This window comes from Aspergillus bombycis, assembly GCF_001792695.1.
Source record: "Aspergillus bombycis strain NRRL26010 chromosome Unknown contig00020, whole genome shotgun sequence".
In the NCBI taxonomy this organism is placed as follows: Eukaryota; Fungi; Ascomycota; class Eurotiomycetes; order Eurotiales; family Aspergillaceae; genus Aspergillus; species Aspergillus bombycis.
The window spans coordinates 243,645-261,778 of NW_019170022.1; the positions used below are offsets into that span (position 1 = coordinate 243,645).

An 18,134-nucleotide genomic window follows, 5' to 3' on the forward strand; every position below is an offset into this window, starting at 1 on the left:
GTAGGCCGACCACACATAAAGAACATGGAAACAAGGGCTAATTGCGCAAAGGCACACACCAAACCAAGACGCAAGGAGGGTTGCAGGAGTTATCACTAGATCTTAGATACGTAATACAGCAATGCGGCTCGAAATGGGGCTCTTACTATCTTTTTTCGAAGCATTTGTTGGTGCCTCAAGAAGCAAATCGTAGTTTGTAATCAGAGACATAGGTTCCGACATAAGACTAAGGGCAGTGAATAGGACATTATTGATAGACATCACCTCTAACCCATGTCTATTACTTTGCATAACCCTTACAAACCATAGCCTATTAATGGGATCTCCAATACCGTGTCTAGGTATTCAAGAGCACAGCAAAACCTGCGGACGTGCAGGTTACCTGTCAGGTATCAGTTTCGACATATGTAGTGGATTGAGGATATATCAGGCTATACAAGGCTATCCAATGCTGACCTTTTCGTAAATCAAGCACGGGAGTTTGATATCTAGCATTATGATATAAATACGGGCTGTATATACTGATTAAGCGCGATGGATAATAAAAAGCCCCTATTTCTCCAAGCCCCTGGGATCCCCATGACTCCGAATGCAACTGCCAGAGCAAATATGATCAAGAGCAATTGGGGTACGAGAGGACCAAATGGCATTTTCACCCCTGTAGAGAACGATGTTACCATCATCCTGCACGACGCAAGCGACGCTGTGGTCCCCTATGGGATAAGCAGTTTCAGTCTGCCAGACGAGTTTGCCATGATTGGTACTACCCAAGACATTGTGTCAACATAGGGTGACGATAGCATGGGGCATTAGGACACAAAGAAGAGTGGTAAACGTACTACAGACAAAGATTTCCATCTTTTTTCATCTTCAACCCCTTGATGTCGTTGCGCTGTTCGGTTGTGTTCTGGAACACGCACTGACCCCAGTGATACAGGACAATCCTGCCATCGGTTTGCATACTGAACTCGACTCCGCCGTTTCTACTCTTCAGACTGTGACCTGGTTCGAGCCACTCCCCGGGATTAAGAATGTATGTAGACATGTTACCAGAGGATATATGAAAGTAATGGGGAGCTTTGATCACATGTAGAGAAAAATAAAGAGATAGGCTGTGTGTTGAAAGACTTGGGCGCGAGTTTAGCATTGGAGAGTATGACGGGCTTTGTACTTCTTATTTCTGCCAAATGCCCGGCTGCAGCCTGCGCAGGACCTCGGATAATCTTCGTTTCACCTTTCTGGAATTAGTGCGGATGACTCAGGGTGGGCTCCGCGGTTTATGAATTATTAAGGGTTTTTAGACTAGTTCTCACTATTGCCCGGAATTAGGGCAGAACTATCAGGGTGATTGTAGAGAATATTAGGATTGCATGAGAGATATTTCACTAGATAATACTGTTTCTATAGCTTATAGTCCTCTCCACACCAAATCTAAGGATTAAAAGGAATCCCCTATATGAGCTCCAGATGATTCAGAAGTTTTCCGAGCATCTCCAAGCCCTCTCTCTACTACATTTCTGAATCATCCGGATGGCATTGCTGGTCAATGTCTCCTCGTATCCGGTGGAGACACACTACTCCATTGGTTTTTCGACTCGACCAAATTCCCCACACCAAATAACATGTGTATCTAGCAGCATCCACAATTTCAGCCTCTCTCATAATTCCACTACTCCGTACGCCACGAAGAAGAGAAGGTTGCTTCATATGAGCATCAGGCTCCAGGAGCCAGGCTATACAAGAGCCCTATCTGTCCGGGCTAGGGCTATGGTGGATCAACTTGCCAGGTCTTATCCTTACTCTTCTTTGCTTGCAATGCTGTTTTGAGCACAATTCTAGACTTATGTAGGCTCCAAATAGTCTATCATGGTATACAGGTAAGATATGAATGTGAACAGCGGGATCTTTGGCGCTCAGCAAAGTGGGTTCCTATATACATGCAGCATGGACAGGCACCGAATAAACTACAGCAGAAGAAGTAAAATGAATAATACAGTATGGATTATGTGATGTTTGGTGTGATTCTCACTTGTTCTTTATAGATAGATCATCGATTCTTTCTATCCTAAAGCTAGTGTTGTGAAGCGGTTGCAGGTGGTCACACCGCTACTGTCCATGTCGAATCGCGGAAATTGGCGCCCACGTCCTCACACATACATTCTTACACCACCGGCTCGTCCGGCCCATGAAAGAATGGAGAACTTGTCTGGTTTTCCTACTCTAGTGGAACTCGCTACCTATTATATGCGTGGCATAATATCATGTGACGGTTCACCACACTACAGTGCCAGCCTAGTTTACACTTGCACACTGCTTGACCTGCAGATTCATCCCTTATTGTCTACGGGTGAGGATATTGCTCATCAGTGTAGCTACATTGAAAAAATCTGTTAAAGCTCGATAAGCCTTCTGTGATCTGCAGGAAGTTTAGAACTTGAGCTCTGCCGACTTCTTCAGGTTCCAGGTAGCTTTCAATATAGGCATAGCGGCAGGCCAGATTCGTATGGAGCACGTTAGATCTGATATCCAACAGGAAAGCGGAAGCGCTAACTCCCATTATACCAACATTGGGTATGCAGTCTTTATCGTTGTGTGCAACCAGAGAGATCTGGGCTGCCACTTTCCAACAGGTTATGACTACTTAGCAGAATTCTCATTGAACAACACCGACTCTCTAAGATGGATAGATTACCGAACGAGTTGCTCCTTTTACTTAGGCAATACTTCGACGACGATATTTTAACGAAACTAGTCTTGAGCAACTGCTCTCACCGACTGCAGTCCTTGTTTGACCCTCCTCGAGTGTACTCATCCCTCCACCTGTCCTGCATAGGAGCCCGTGAGCTGCAGCTCATACAGCACCTGTTGCGTCGTCCAGACCTCGCTCGTCTCGTCCACCATGCATATTTCGGCATCGAGCGGAGTTATCCTCCGGACTCTGGGTATAGGAGTGGGGCTTGTTATCCGCGATGCAATTCGATAATTAAACATATGGTGGAGGAGATATGTGAATTCGAAAACGAGAAATGTTGGTGGGCTGCGCACCTACGAGATTTCTCCGATGATGCCTGGCTTGGTGCACTGCTTACTCGGTTAAATAACCTGAGGAGTATCACACTTGCCTATGGGGATCAAGGGTTTATGAATAGTATCTTTGACAAAGCGGCCTCGCGACAAGGACCGTTTCGTACGACCACTCCGTTCCCATTACTACAAAAGGTCACTCTCACGAATAATTGCAGCTGGTTCCAATGTACTTCGGGCTATCCAAGGGGCTTGTTTCATCTACCAGCTGTTCGTACGATCGAGGGCGTCAGAGTGTGGGGGTCTGTTCCATGCTGCGACAGCTGGGACTTTTGTGGCGTGAAAGGCCGCACGTCCCCGGTCACTGAGCTTGTGATGTCGCCGGTTTACGGGTGCCAAGACATGGGCGATTGGATCGCAGCATGCAGCAAGCTCGAGCGTTTGCAAGTTGATATCGGGATAATGCAGTACCTCAACTATATCTTCGATCCTATCGCATTCCGCAAATGTCTTGTCCCATGCATCAAAACCCTCAAAGATCTTTCTCTCACGTTCCACATTTCATACCAGGAAGACCGTGCCTTGCAGAGGGGTGGGGAGATTTACCTTCATCTCCTACGTGATGATCTTCTGTGTCAGCGCATGTGGGTGTCCTGAAGGCTATACGACGACCCATCCGGTTCTTCGATTGAAATGGCAGAGTCAAAGCACACTTGGTGAACATTGGCTGAAGCAGGAACTGAACTATGGGGGAGACTGAGAATAGCATTGTTACATTCATGGAGCGGGCATTCTACGACCAACTCAATTTGGAGCATTTCATCTAGCTCTGTTGCTTGTATGCACCGCACTCATGACCTAGAAATCACCGGCTGATACCATTGGCTTGTTAATATGATTGTCTTCCATCCAAATCCTAGGATGACATATTTCGTAAGGCTGTGGAGGTCACTGGCTACTCGTAAGACTTCTCTTTCTACTTATTAAGTCCTATATGTTATTAGTAGATCCACCGTATCTGATCAGAGGCTTGCATGCTACCATTAAACACACCTAAATCTCTGTTTTAAACGAGCCAGTGAACCTACCTACTTTAAAGATGACATCGGATTCATAATACATGTCCATACAAAAAGGAAGCATGCCGCATACCTTCAAAACTCCCGAGCCCCAACCCCTATCCCGAAACACCACATCCCACACTCCGCTGAATAAGCGGCCAGAATGAGGACTGTTATCATCCATGGCCGGTGCCTGCATTAGACCCAGTATAAATATCCAGTAGTGTCCCGAACTATGATACTCGGCTGTATCCTCCCTGCAATACTCCCATTCCAACTCTTCACCCCTCGCCCGAATCATGTCCTCGTTCAGAGGGCTCAAACACTTCATACCACCCAGACTCTTTACAGTCTGCAAATACACCATCTTAACAGGCTTAACCGGTGCCGCAAGCTGGCAGCTGTGGTCACGACACTGCTACTTTGAGCCCTTCGGCCCTGAAAGTGATCCTTTGTTTCAGAGCAAGTCTTTTCAGAGATTTAATCCCAATCAAAGTCCCTCCTTAGATGATTCGTGCGTACGGAAGGTTCAGCTATCGGAAGTAAAACCCGAACTAGTCGAGGACTATCTCAATGGTGGCTCAAAGCTTCTAGAACGATTTTGTGGAGGTGTTTGGGGCGGATATGGTGAGTTTGCGTTGCTGGCCGGCCGTTAAGCCTGGGAGGGATTATGGAAGGATGAATTGGGGTATTTGTGACATGCAAGACTAATGAATACATATATGGTGAATAGGCTACGCAGTCCAACGGAGGATCCTCACATTGCTATGCAAGGATGAAACCAATACTTCTATGCTATGGAGTAAGGAGCAGTTGCTTCGTAGCTCTTATGACGAAGGTTCGTATGATCTCTCTTACAAGACTATCTTCTATGCCCAGACTTGACAGTTGCTGATACAGAGGATAGGGACTGTCGTCACAGATCATTTCATCGTTCTGGAGAAGACTCCTAGATCTATCGTCATGCGGGGTGGAACGTCCCCGACGGAGGACCCAGATACACCCCGTGAGATGGATAATAGTTCAGAAATCACCGTTGACATCGACATCAAGCAAGAGGTGGCTGAGTTCCGACTGAAGAATATTTTCTTCAATGGTGTCGAGCACACAACGGAGGCACTGTTTCCACCTCCTGTGGTATGGCTGCATTTTCAGTATTGTAAGCTGCTGGTCGAGGCTGGGGTTAGTCATTGTGTGGGATAGGGTGGGAATAAGCTAGTTACAGTCTGAGATAGTTAGACCTTTGGGGTTGACTATTTCGGGCTATAACTAGCCGAGTGTTTTGGAATCTAGATTAAGCAAACATGTCTTGGGAGGGGCGTGGGACTTTGTACATTATATAATACTATAGAGGATACTGCACGTCCGAATCCAATGCTTGAGTACCGCTCACGGCTGTCGCCTCTTGCTGCGCTTGGGAAATGGCGCATGCCCCTAACCTCGCCAACTCGGTGGTGAACCCATCCAGAAATCTGAGGTGAATAGCTTCGCCCACAGTGAGCTTTCGAATAGGAATTCTGCGGATCAAATCTGGAACTTCGCGCAGTATATGCACATGGGAATGAGCATTAGGGCCGAGGGGGTTATGCAGAATATCGCGGAAGAGGGTCAGGATGGCAGTTATGGCGTAAAAGAGGAGGACCCTTGTTTTAAAAAAACCACTACAGTTAGATACCAGTTTCCTAGTCGAGGTACTCGGGGCACGGCGTCTTACCAAAAGCATTCACCCTTCACTACAGGCAGTACTGTCTGGAGATAAGACAGCGTTGACGTGCTGGCATTGATTGCTAGGCTGATACTGGTGTTAATCCCACCCGCGGTGCCATCGTTCGACAGTCTGCCTCTTTCGCTGGCTTGGTGGATCATGGTAACGCAGTGATAGTATGCAAGCCGCAGCATCACTGCCTGCGTGTTCAGGTTCGCACTAACCGGCATCTCGTGCGAGAATAATAAGGTGGGCCGGATGTCAGAGTGTAGAGATACCCTCCACTGGTCTAGTGCTTCGTCAAGAGTCCGAATGCTGGACAGGATTTCGGAGTCGGATTTGCGTTGTGCGCCGGCAGAGTAAAGGGCCTCATATGCTTCAGACTTGATCTTGGAGAGTCGAAGGTCCCAAGGGAAAAGTGGAAGAGTGTGCGTATCCATTGACATGGTGTCTCGCAGAATATTAGAGTCCTGCAGCCGCGCGTAGTCAGATGGGAGTGTCAGGTTGCAGTAGCTGTCGTTGATCGCGGGTGGCTGTCCGGTTCGTAAACAGATATCCTTGTCAAATGAATAGCAAATCCAGAAGAGATATCGCAGATGACATTCCTCAATATTCTTGTCATCAGGATGCGAACAATCGGATGAATCAACGCCAGACATTGTATTGGCGCCAAGTGTATACAGGAGGCGGGTGGCGATCGATACAGATACGGCAGCCGCCTGTAAATCTCCTAAGAAGTACTGGAATAGAATCTTGCCTATTGTTAGTATCGTCCGAAGGGGTGACGAAGTGGTAGAAATCCTTAGAGACGAAATAACAACGTACAAGCATTACGACCGCCTGGAGTCCATCAATTGTCATCTCTTGAGTGAGCTGCACCATGAAGGTTTGTGCCGCCGAAGCAAAGTACCCACAATCCATGGCTTCCTGGAAGTTGTCCCCAACCTCAAAAAGGTTCACCACAGCGATGAATGCATAGACACATGACCTAGCACTGGCGGAGCCGAAAGCGCTATGTGGTCCGTAGGCGAGATCTAGGGTCTTCTCAAAGAGCGACTGGCTGATCACGGGAAAGACAAGGCTTTGGAACGACGCGAAGTACTGCTTGACGTAGCCTTCCACCGCGCATCGACTCGGGAGTTCATGAATCGAGCCAGAATTCAGGGTTTCCATATACAGTCGACGCGTGTTGGCCCAAGGAAGATCAGGGGCGTATAGCTCTTCGAAGCGGACCTTTTCTCCCGTCCGAGATTCAATCCATTTCTGCCCTTCCTCGGATAACAGATGCATCCAGTTAAAGCAGGTCATGGAGTCTAGACCAAAGCTCGCAGATTGGGTGCGCCTTGAGCCTGCGCTGGAGCCCGTAGAGGCACCTGGGTAGATGTAAGGCATGTAAATGTCTATTGAGAAAAGTTTCGATATGAAGTATACTAACTGTGACGATTCACATTGGAGTTGCCAAGGTTTGAGTCTGTTTCTGACGATTTCTCAGAGAGCTGCAGATGCAGTTTGTCCCTAGTGGAATCCACGGGGTCAGTGACGAATCGTCAAAGCAGCCGATCTGATTAATTGCTTGGCCAACCACCGCAATAAACTATAAAATTCATACCCATGGAAAACTATCCGTGTCGGGGAGTTCTGTAAGATACATACCTTGCTTCCGTGCGCGTCTGAAGCCTGCTGTATGTGCAAGCAAGATTATGGTGCTTGCACCAATTACACTGTGGAAACTCCGCATCGCATTGTATCTACAAAGACCGTAAGGGTCAGGCCAAGATCAGCACAATAGGTCGTACTCCATCCAACGCTAAATAGAGAAGCATATCACCTTTCTCTTGAAGCATGAATCACATGCCCGGCGCCTCTGTTTCTTGGGCGCTGACGGGCCGCGCTTGGCCCTGCGCGATATAGTCTCTTTGGGCATTTGTTACTGTTCGTGCGTACAGTTACCTTACAAAGAGCATGATTCATGCGCCAAGATGATGAAAAATCTCGAAGAGGACAGCTTCATTCCGTCCGTGTCTTCAATGGCGCTTCTCGTCATCTTAACGGACTAGGCAACGGACCAATCAACAGCCCGTCCGCTTACTCAGCGGCGAAGGTTTTTATAGCATTAACCCAGATAGGAAGGTTCTCGATTCAGCCTCCAATCTGGAAGATACGAAGACAAATCAACAGTTATTGGGTAAAGTACATGAACGCCAGGCTATAGACAGCAGAATACGCAGTCTCAGCCTCATCAGCTACCACGGATACAGATACAGGCCCATCGACATGTAGATGTCAAGCCGTTCACGCCTTTGCGGAGACCAAGATCACCAACTGCTCCGCAAAGTCCAATGCGACTTCGGCTGGCATTCCATACCTTTCTCGAGCAGCTTTTCAGATTCCCCAGTGTTGCTTTTACAACACTTTGTCGTGACGTTGTAGCCCACACAATCTGTCAGCTGTTATAGGTCTCTTGGAGATACTCTCGTGATATGGTCATGATCCAGGACAGTGACGTGAAAGCTGGCTTTCTGCAACGTAGTGACAGCCCATATGGACATGTTGACATTGGCGGAGGGAGACTATGTATCCTTGCTCTATGAAAGCGTTTCAGAACACCCTCCGCCTGGTTAAACTGGATGTTCAGTGTATTTTGCCTGGCCAAGCGCGACATTCTACGCTACTCGTGCGTGATTTGATATCAAACTAGCAAACCGGAGTTGCTCAGCCGTCTCACTTGACGTTCTTGCGTGTAGCAGAGACGACAACCTCTGAAATTGTTTAAAAATAAGGGTTGAATCCCCTTGCTTATTGCTCGTCGGTCGGATGATTTTCGATATATCGCATGACGTCATGCTCGTCACCACTCTTTGTACCGCAACCCTCCATACTCTGACTATCATAGGAGAGTTGGAGTAAACGAGGAAGCAGCCTGCTGCGTGTAGGGGGTCGAACGTGTGCCTGTACAATTTACGTAAACGATGTGGGGTCTCACAAGGTGCACCCAGCGAAAAATAGATATCACCATGACGGCTCTTGCCTCGGGGGGTTTTCAGCAAGTCACGTCTCGTTGGGATAAAACAGACAAATAGCCCAGACCGCCTTGAAAGAATATAGTAATACTGTAGACGGATCTCATACTCCATTCACTCTCTTGTCATGGCCAGGAGTCGTGGGAATCATATATGCGGAATCCCCACACCTTAGGTCCGCGGTTAAGATAGCATCGGATAGTTACCCCCAACCATCAAAGTATGACAGCGGTCAGGTCTGCAGTAAGACATTGCCTACGGATGCGCTGCATTAGCTGAGGGGGTGGTTACTTGAATCGCGACGAGTTTCCTTCTGCAGCATCCCCGTCTGCAGATATCCAGCAGGATAACGGCCTCAAGAGCCATTGTGATTTGATTCCTTTCGACTTTCTTTTGATCGCGATGCTTTTAATTATACTGACATGGGTGGACGGAACCTCATTATACCCTGTATATCATTGCAACCCGAAAAGAATGGCCAGGAAGCGCCTCTCTGGCCGGACAGAAGAAGTCCGACCAGTTGGGGCAACCACATGGGGAGGTAGACCCTCCAGCCCGTTGGAGACCAAAGCCACCAAGACTACCACAGAAAACCAAGTGGGACGTCGCTCGCGCGACGGCCACGGCCAAGCTTCCACGCCCGGAGCGCTCCAGGATATACCACACAAGCATTTCACGCGGGGGCCACGGTGCTGGGCAATCGACACAACCAGGAAGGGGATTAAAACCAAATTCATCGAGGGCTCCCCACCGAGTCCTGTTTCCCCGAATCAGGCGCCACCGGCGGTGTATTCAAACAATCGACTGCGATGCGAGATATCTCCGATAGCGGGGCGCCCCGGCGAATGTCCGTGATCATATGGGCCACATCCGACTCGGTGCCGAGCTGGATGGCGCGCAACAAATTCTCCAAGGCGCCGCGATAAAACTTCAGGTTCCGCTCCGTCGCCTCGGCGGAGATCTTGCGGCGCTTGTCGTTGCATTCATCGTAGACACACTCCCGTCGATTGAGCAGACAGGGTTCGCATGGACGGCCAGGGCCACACTGGTAGACGATAAGATAAGAGGTTAGTTCTGGCAGATCAGGGGCCACACTAGGGCTGACAAGATGGAACCTTGGATAACGCTTGCTTTTATACGTCGTCGCTGGCACTCCAGGCAGGCTAGGGAGGCTCGTTTGCGTTTGCTCTGCTCGGCTGGGCTATGATCATCCGGTATGGGCGGGAGTTCCTCCTTCGGTGCGAGACGCCTTTGATAATGCCGGCCAGTCATGAATCACTAAGTGGAGATCCGAACGGGTCAAGAAACAAAAATCAAGGAAAATGTCAAGCGAAAAGAAATGAAAGTGGGCTGTTGTGGTGCGGGAGACGCGTCGGAACGGTGACACTATAGATTCAGAAAATAATTAGGGAGGGTTAACCGTGGAGATTGTAAGGACGGTTTATCCAGAGCGAAATTAATGACGAAGAACACCTGGCCAAGTCGTAGCCGAGATTTATGCAAGGAGGTTCCAACATTTCTAATTTCCTCCGAGATTTCGGCCGAAGACTGGAGGGATGATCGACAGTTTATAGATTTCCCCGAAAGGTTAGTTAGTTTAAGTCTCAGAACCCACTCGCCAATCCACCCATTTCCCTTGCATCGTGAACACGCACACCCGCCATGACAAGAACCCTCCCCCCCCTTCCCCTTCCTAGCTTGATGAATCTCACATCGTGATGCGCATTGCTTTACCCTCGCATCCTACTCACACAGACCCTGACGATCCGTCCAGCACGGCTAGTGGCCCCCCCCGCGACACGACGCGACTCGCCACCTCATGGGCGCACGATAGTTGGGTTATTGACAAAGTTACCCATGCGACATCCAGTGTCTAGGGCAGCTTTCGACCGCGACGAAACGTGTGACCTGGAGATCCGTCCAAGTCGGTACCCCCTCCCTGCCTCGCGATTCTTACCGTGGGTACTACTTTAGGGGCCGCGGACTTTAATGGTCAATCAAGCGAAAGTTGGAACATGGTCAGAATGATGTATAACCTGCACCAGGGAGATCCGTGCCTGTTTCTTCAATCCAATTGGCGGCTGCTGGCTGTCTTCCCCAGAGTTTGACCCACTCCTTGCTGTCCAGGTCTGGCCATTCTGGTAGGGCACTTGCAGGGAGGGGTGGAGTGGCCAACGCAAGCCATGATGAAGTCATAACGATTACCATTGGCTACAAGCTAATCTGGATCAGTTATCCTCGGACTGGAAATAGAAGACCAAATAGCAAAAGGCTGAGCGACATCAAGCTCTAAATACATTACGGTAGCCGGCGATTGCTAACAAAACACAGCGTGGGTGATAATAGAGCTCCCTCTTTCGATGTACTCCAAGAAAAACGTCGACATTAAGCGGTCTAATCGCGTCATACTCGACCGGGTCACCGCCTCTCATCAGGTGTATCATATATGGGAAGTCTAGTAATACGTGTCTGGTCGGGCATGGTTAGGGTAACGGGGAAGCATGTGATGTAGCCACACAGCCCTTCGCAGGCTCGACATCTACGTTCTCTTACACCGTAGTCGCATGATCCTCGCCGATAGTCGTCGGGTTGGTACTCGGGTTGGAAGCGTGAGACGCCCGCCGTTTCTCCATGATGCTCGGCTCCGTGTCGGGAAAGACAAATTTGGAGCTCTGCCATGGCTTCACCTTCATCACATACATCGTATCGATCTCTTCCAGCGTCCGGCCTTTTCCTTCCATGACCGCGAAATAAACGAGGGCCGCAGCAAGGAAGAGACAGCCTGCAAAGACGTAGCCGAACTGGAAGTCGATCGCACTCGTGATGAACGGCGTGAAGAATGCCAGAAGGAAGTTCCAGAGCCAGTTGGATGCTGTCGCAAGAGACATCGCACGAGCCCGATACGCCGACGGATATAATTCAGCAATAATCGTCCACACCATGGGCCCCAAGTACTGGCGAATCCCAGAATAAAGAGACAGGCGAACACGACCATGACCACCCCCGCGGTCTTGGTAGACGGCGGGTCATCCCGATCCAGGGCGAAATGGCCCACCGAAGCGAAGACGATGAAGCAGCAAAACATCCAGAGCGCGCCGGCGATCAAGGAGCGACGGCGGCCGTAGTTCTCGATGAGATACAGTCCCAGGAAGGTGGAGCCGAAGTTCACAGCGCCCAGGATCATCTGCGTCACGTAGCTGTTTTCGATTCCGGCGCCCTGGAAGATGGTCGTGCCGTAGTAGAAGAAGTAGTTGGCACCGGTCAGCTGCTGTAGTGCCTGCAGGGCGACCCCGACAGCAACGCGATACGCCATGCGCGGAGCCTTAAATAGTTGGATCCATGTTACTTTGCCGCGCTGCACCTCCTCTTCATACTTCGCCTTGATCTCGTCAAACTCAATCTGTAGGGCGCGATGGTTCTTCGGAATACCATACATCTTGGCCATCGTCGAAACAGCCCTATCCACCTTGCCCTTTCGATAGTCATGACGCGGACTTTCTGGAAACAGCGATATACCGAACCCGAGAATGATAGCCCAAATATACGTGACTCCCATCGGAATTCGCCAGGAGGCTGTGGAAGTTTTCGCCTCAGTACCGAAATTGATACAATTGGCCACGAAGATGCCAAGAGTGATAAACAACTGGTATGTACTACGTCTGGGTCAGCATCTAACGCACATCATCCGTTCTGGGGGTCTGGCCCACCTGACTAAGGATCCTCGAATATGTCTGGGGCCCGTCTCGGCTTGATACATAGGGACCAGGAGCGACAAGGCTCCCACCCCAAGCCCAGCCACCCATCGACCCAATGCAACCTGATACCACTTGCCCGTGGGGGAAGAGATCTGGACCGTAATCCCCGCGCAGAGGATCACACACCAGCCACTCACACACCACTTGCGACCAACCCGATCCGCAATCGGCGCGGCCACCAATGCACCCATTAAGGTGCCAATTGAGAGCTATCGTAGGCTTAGCAAGGTGGCTGATCTAGAACACAAGGTAAGAGCTGTCATACCAGAGCAACAATGAGGCCCGATCGAACGTTCGAGAAGTAATATGTCCCGTCTGCCCTCTGTTCACCGTATCGCTGCAGGAAATCCTCCATCTCTAGAAACCCGGAGATCTGACCGGTATCATAACCGAACAGAAACCCACCCATTGAGATGACTATACACATGCTAAAGGACCAAAGGGTCAGAAAAGGGACTTTCGTGTCTACCAAACCATCATCCCCGTCGTTGAGGACGGCATCCGATGGTCTTGGGTCCACTTCATCTTTGAACGGTCGATCTGCGTTTGCGCGAGGTATTTTCAGTTTGGGAAGCCCCATGGTCTAGCTCGTAGAAGTATATTCTAAATGTATGGAATCAATTGAATCCATGAATGAAGTCTTAGTATGGGGGATATACATGGACGATATACTGGACGTTTTATACTTTGAAAAGCTGAGACGGTTCAAGTCCTCCCGATGAGGTCATCACCCATAGTAAAATCCTGTATAGCGTCGCGCATCACGTATTTACCATGAATTCCTTTGTGCGATCAACCTGAGGTTCAAAAACGGGGTGTCTGCTAACCAGAAGCGAGTTGATGCGAACCCCAGACGACCCCGGATCGTCAGTACCATGGACAAAGCGGTCGAAAGTTCCAATAATTAACGTGGACATGTTCAGGTGACCGAGAATATAGAGTTTCTGGACGATGCAACTCGCCATCAAGTGTGGGTGGTTCCAATCAGGACGGGTTGCTATCCATGGAACCAGCCGTTCTCGATGAGACTTCAGCCTTCACGATTCGGCCACCGCGGCTTGGCCTACGTCTAGATTACAGCATTCGTGCCACGAAGATAGCTTACTACCATCCTGGTAGGTTCATACCAGATCGTTCTCTTCGAGGTGTAATTGAAAACCTCATTCTGCTCTGCTGACCGTTGTCCAAACCCGGCGTAGTTTGCCACTGAATAAGTACGGCAAGCTGGCTCACGGGGAATATGCACCTTCGCTGATAACAAATGAGCTATACTGCGTATCTATGATGTTTGAAGGTAATAGCGTCGGCATTCCAGAATATTCTAGGCTCATTCGCGAGTGTGCTCCGAGCTTAAGATGTCAATAGCACGAGTAACATGCATCATCGAGCGTAAGGGATCGCCTAAGTCAACGATATGTCAGCACATTCCAATCCATGGCTCATTGCCTGACCTAACATCTTACTGGGTATCTTAACTAAGGTACAATTTATCGCTTGACTAAGACCTGGCTGAGAAGTTTAATAGCCGTTTGAAAACCTTCAACTGTGTTGCGTTCATGAGACACCGACACTCTTCTGAACAGTAGATGATAGTTAAAGAGGCCTTCGATGATCATACTAATGTGTGAAGTTGCATTACTCTGTCCCAGATTCGTTTGTGTATTGAGCTGGATCGCTCTGTCATTGTCAATTAAGGATTGGCTATATCATTATCACATGGAGGTCTAAGAGTGAAAATGCCGAAAGGAAAGTAAAAGCAACAATACGGTACCACATTAAAGGGAGAGACATGAACAAGTGTATATAGGTCATAAAAGAAGAGACAATATTCCATAATTCAAACAAAGTGATATGCAAAGCGGAACCCCAAGGTTGAAGAAGGAAAGTCGGAGGGTGGTTCAAATATTAGCGGTGCGTTCAACTCATTTGTCACCTTGGACAGTCTGAAAGCTATCTAGCTCCCGGTAATTACTAATTCCTTTCAAAGCTGGTGGCAGGTACCAGAGATCTGGGTCTGGGGAGGACCGACGTCAACAGTCTGGACACCGCTGACGGTGGTAACACTGTTGTCAATGCCATTGAAGGTGCACGAAACACCAGGTGCGTTAGATTCGATGTGAGAGATGCTGAGAGGGTTCGCTGCGATTGTTGTCAGTCACCATGAACCACTTAAAGTATTATGCCGGATATACGTACAGATCTGAGTCGCGACCCCGTTGGTTGGGAAGACTTGAGTGAACTCAGCATCTGCTGCGCCAATAAATGTGATGACCACATCCTGGCCAGATGACCGAGGCTCAGACTGGCCGGGAGGAACTGAGCCAACGGCGCATGCACCCGAGGTCTGTGTCTGGGGAGGCCCGACGTCTACAGTCTCTGCATCGGACACAACAGTGACGCTGTTGTCAACGCCATTGAAAACGCATGAGACACCGTTGGTGCTGGAGGCGATGTGGGAGATGCTCAGAGGGTTGGCTGAGATGGTCAGAGCAACTTCACAAACGTCAAGGGTACTCAGTTATGTCAACTTACTGATGGCGACGCTGCTTCCATCTGTTGGAAAGTCCTGAGTAAACTGGGCATCGGCTGCACCAATAAAGGTGATGGGGACTGAGCCTTGGGTTCGAGGAATGCTGGCGCCATGGACACTGGCGACAAGTGCAGCGACGAGGGTAGAGGTCGAAGAAAGCTTCATCTTGAGTTTGATTTGTGAGGAGATGGACGGTCTTGTTTGACTTTGTATTGATGGAGTAGTGGTGAAGATGCTTGATATTGATCTGAGAATGAGAGTTGAAGCAGGAATCGTGAAGGTTTATATAGAAATCTCAAGGCAAGGCATTGGTACGGACTGCCATCTCGACAGAGGGCCTCGAAATTACCTCAATGTTACTATTTCCAGAACACATCACAAATACGAAGCCATCCGTGGATAGAATGAGACATAGCCATACATGTTGTCTCCTGATTCACCAAAGAAGGTATTGCCGGCCCGACAGCTAAAAGCCAGAACATTATTGGCATATAGCTGTCATCTGAACAACTCACTGCCCCAACATGATGGATATCAGATCCGAATCGGCCTGTAGACGAGCAGTCTACATCTACATCGGCCAATAGAGGCTCCGATGGGTTGCCCGAATACATGGTTCGCCTTATTTGCGTGCCACCTCCCCGGCTTGACAGTATGCTAAATATATCACACGTTCATGACTCTCTTGCCGCTTTTGGCTAATTCACGGCCTTCATCTACGGAAAACCATGGATCACCTCACCTCTTCGGATGCACCCGACATGTTGAATCACCTGAGCTCTACTCTACAATACTATTATTCTCAAAAAGAGGCAAAATAGCTGCTTTCGGCAAGGCCAGACCTCGGCGTACACCGTTTGGATTCAATGTAACAGGCGGGGTGACGCTCCTGTATCAATGACTAGTAGTTCATTCACGGCGAGCCTGACCCAAATTATTAGGTTTTCCTGGCCATGAGTTCGAGTTAGTAGAGTAGCGAGTCCTGACGTTGAATTTCATGACTGCCGGTTTTGGATGTTAAAATGTGTTCGTACTTGTATAAGAACCCCAGCGGTTTGGCTTAGAATTCCAGCGATATGACTTAAAATGGAAAGATGATGCTTGAGTTTGGTATTCTCGTGCATGAGATTCTGAATGTGCGCCATTTCCAGGTAGTAATGATAATTCATAAACCTACGCTCATGGACAAAAATTCGCGGAACTGTCGGATGTCATGTCAGCGATCTACACGGCAGTGGCGGATTGGAAGACCCAGCCCCGGATTTTCACTGCCTGCCTATCTTATGCTAGTGCCGAACGACAAGCCTCTGGGGAACGGCTTTCATTGTAGTGTAGATGGCCAGAAATTCTTATGCTTTTGTCAGCATAGTATGCCTACCTAAGGCGTACAAGGTATCAATATTCCCTCCAGGCCAGTGTACTGTTTTGGCAGGAGTCCAACGGTGGCCTCGGGAAATCTTTATGAATTGGTCTATATCTTCTCGAGGTCTATGCATATGTAAGTGGGCCCAACGTTTCCACGCTATACGGGAAAGCATATACGATGCCAAGAGAGGAAAACGTGGGCTGGAGGAGTCGCGGAATTCTTTTATTCGATACTCTGAACACAGCCCGGCCTCGCATGAACGTGTTTTACTTAATGTCCGAGAAGCCCATACGGATAGATACCTTTTCGCCTTTCCTGTTACAGTAGTACTGAATATACGTGGACGCCTCAGACTAATAGTAGGCCTGGCGCTCAGGTCGCCAATTCCCCGCATCCAACACGAGCCAACTCAGCATATATGCATGTCTCACCGAGGGGAATGTTGTCCCCAGTATGTTAAATTCACGTTACCTACTAAATTCTGACGTTGAGATCCTTTTTTGTCCGAGCCCTACCAGGAGCCGCATGCATGCACTTCGCCTCCGTCCTTCAGCCTCCTGCACAGCCTGGGGTTCCCTTTCTGTCTACGTGGAAGGCCATTTCCGACCCTCCATAAACTGTCTCAGTTAGTAGCGGTGTAAGGGAAATTTCAATCGTTTCCTGATTCCAACTATCTTGATTCTCATCCATAGTTCACTTTTTTATCTCCAGCTTCATTCACCCCCTCTTGCGCATATCGCGGCCCAACAATCACAAGCCGGCATATATGCCTGGATATTAATAAGACTTTTACCTCAATGGCCAGGATATTTACAAGCTCAAAATGCTCCACGGATGATATAGTATGTCAATACCGTTGCCCAACACAGGGGCATACTCTGAGCCCTAGTCAAACATCATGCTAGTAGAACAATTCCTGATGACGCCCATGTCTATGATACCGACTACTGCGATATAATGTTTACTCAAGACAGTCTCGAGACAATAAGCTGTTTCTTGTTACCGATGGTTTCGGCTTTATTCAGCCGTGGGCTCGCAAAGCCGTGAAGCCTTAAAAAACAGGGATCGGTGATCGGTATTCATGTCCTAGGGACCGCTTCAAGCCCGCACTTCTCAACAGTAGCCGCGAAGTATTCGACCTCCGACATTCCTGGCCCTATCAATACCATTCCCAAAGCCAGTACAAGTGCCGTGAATCTAAACTTTGACAGAGTCCCAGTCCAAGGGGGTTCAACGATGTCGATAGGTTTTTGAAGATGAGCATGGTGTTTTGTATCTGTCCCGCGACGGTTCACAATTTGCTGACAAGAGTAGAACATTTAATCCCTTGGCTCAGATGCCTTAGCTGCCCCTTGACTGTAAGACTTGGCATCATATCTTTGGATGGGCCCTAAGCTGGAACCAGCCTTCGGTTGTGGGTTTCGTGAGGAGCCACCCACAGAACTTGTCCTGCAACCAAACTGAGTTCAGTCGAGCAGGGAGAATCAGTTACATGGCTTGATGAAAACGGTGGGCTATAGAGGAGCAGCCTGATTTGGTTTCGCGTTTGCTTCATTACTAAGAGTCGAGTTTACGTGTTCTGGTTGAGTCGTGACATAATCGAAGTTCCGCGATGAAATCTCAATGTAACCACAGAGTGCTACCAGTGCTTATGCATCTCGACAAATTATCTC

The 18,134-nt window shown here is 48.9% G+C and overlaps 7 protein-coding genes across 7 annotated transcripts; 2 read left to right on the forward strand and 5 right to left on the reverse strand.

The window, feature by feature from the left end:
- Positions 1 to 552: 552 nt before the first annotated feature.
- On the reverse strand, positions 553 to 1,045 carry ABOM_003303 (uncharacterized protein; the record flags this gene model as incomplete). The annotated part of the gene is made up of 2 exons (XM_022530433.1): positions 553 to 763; positions 840 to 1,045. 2 exons carry the CDS (start codon positions 1,043 to 1,045, stop codon positions 553 to 555), a joined length of 417 nt encoding a protein of 138 aa, XP_022391515.1.
- Positions 1,046 to 2,679: 1,634 nt separating this feature from the next.
- On the forward strand, positions 2,680 to 3,681 carry ABOM_003304 (uncharacterized protein; the record flags this gene model as incomplete). Its single annotated transcript, XM_022530434.1, has 1 exon — positions 2,680 to 3,681. The coding sequence occupies one exon, from the start codon at positions 2,680 to 2,682 to the stop codon at positions 3,679 to 3,681; it is 1,002 nt and encodes a 333-aa protein (XP_022391510.1).
- Positions 3,682 to 4,384: 703 nt separating this feature from the next.
- Positions 4,385 to 5,288, forward strand: ABOM_003305 (uncharacterized protein; the record flags this gene model as incomplete). Its single annotated transcript, XM_022530435.1, has 3 exons — positions 4,385 to 4,712; positions 4,819 to 4,923; positions 4,993 to 5,288. The coding sequence occupies 3 exons, from the start codon at positions 4,385 to 4,387 to the stop codon at positions 5,286 to 5,288; spliced, it is 729 nt and encodes a 242-aa protein (XP_022391509.1).
- A 142-nt stretch (positions 5,289 to 5,430) lies between these two features.
- Positions 5,431 to 7,182, reverse strand: ABOM_003306 (transcription factor domain-containing protein; the record flags this gene model as incomplete). The annotated part of the gene is made up of 3 exons (XM_022530436.1): positions 5,431 to 5,728; positions 5,800 to 6,542; positions 6,616 to 7,182. The coding sequence occupies 3 exons, from the start codon at positions 7,180 to 7,182 to the stop codon at positions 5,431 to 5,433; spliced, it is 1,608 nt and encodes a 535-aa protein (XP_022391512.1).
- Positions 7,183 to 9,543: 2,361 nt separating this feature from the next.
- Positions 9,544 to 10,082, reverse strand: ABOM_003307 (uncharacterized protein; the record flags this gene model as incomplete). Its single annotated transcript, XM_022530437.1, has 2 exons — positions 9,544 to 9,855; positions 9,906 to 10,082. The coding sequence occupies 2 exons, from the start codon at positions 10,080 to 10,082 to the stop codon at positions 9,544 to 9,546; spliced, it is 489 nt and encodes a 162-aa protein (XP_022391511.1).
- Positions 10,083 to 11,359: 1,277 nt separating this feature from the next.
- On the reverse strand, positions 11,360 to 13,145 carry ABOM_003308 (sugar porter family MFS transporter; the record flags this gene model as incomplete). The annotated part of the gene is made up of 4 exons (XM_022530438.1): positions 11,360 to 11,682; positions 11,766 to 12,463; positions 12,518 to 12,774; positions 12,831 to 13,145. The coding sequence occupies 4 exons, from the start codon at positions 13,143 to 13,145 to the stop codon at positions 11,360 to 11,362; spliced, it is 1,593 nt and encodes a 530-aa protein (XP_022391518.1).
- A 1,401-nt stretch (positions 13,146 to 14,546) lies between these two features.
- On the reverse strand, positions 14,547 to 15,260 carry ABOM_003309 (uncharacterized protein; the record flags this gene model as incomplete). The annotated part of the gene is made up of 3 exons (XM_022530439.1): positions 14,547 to 14,704; positions 14,762 to 15,040; positions 15,098 to 15,260. The coding sequence occupies 3 exons, from the start codon at positions 15,258 to 15,260 to the stop codon at positions 14,547 to 14,549; spliced, it is 600 nt and encodes a 199-aa protein (XP_022391517.1).
- Between the last annotated feature and the right edge of the window lie 2,874 nt (positions 15,261 to 18,134).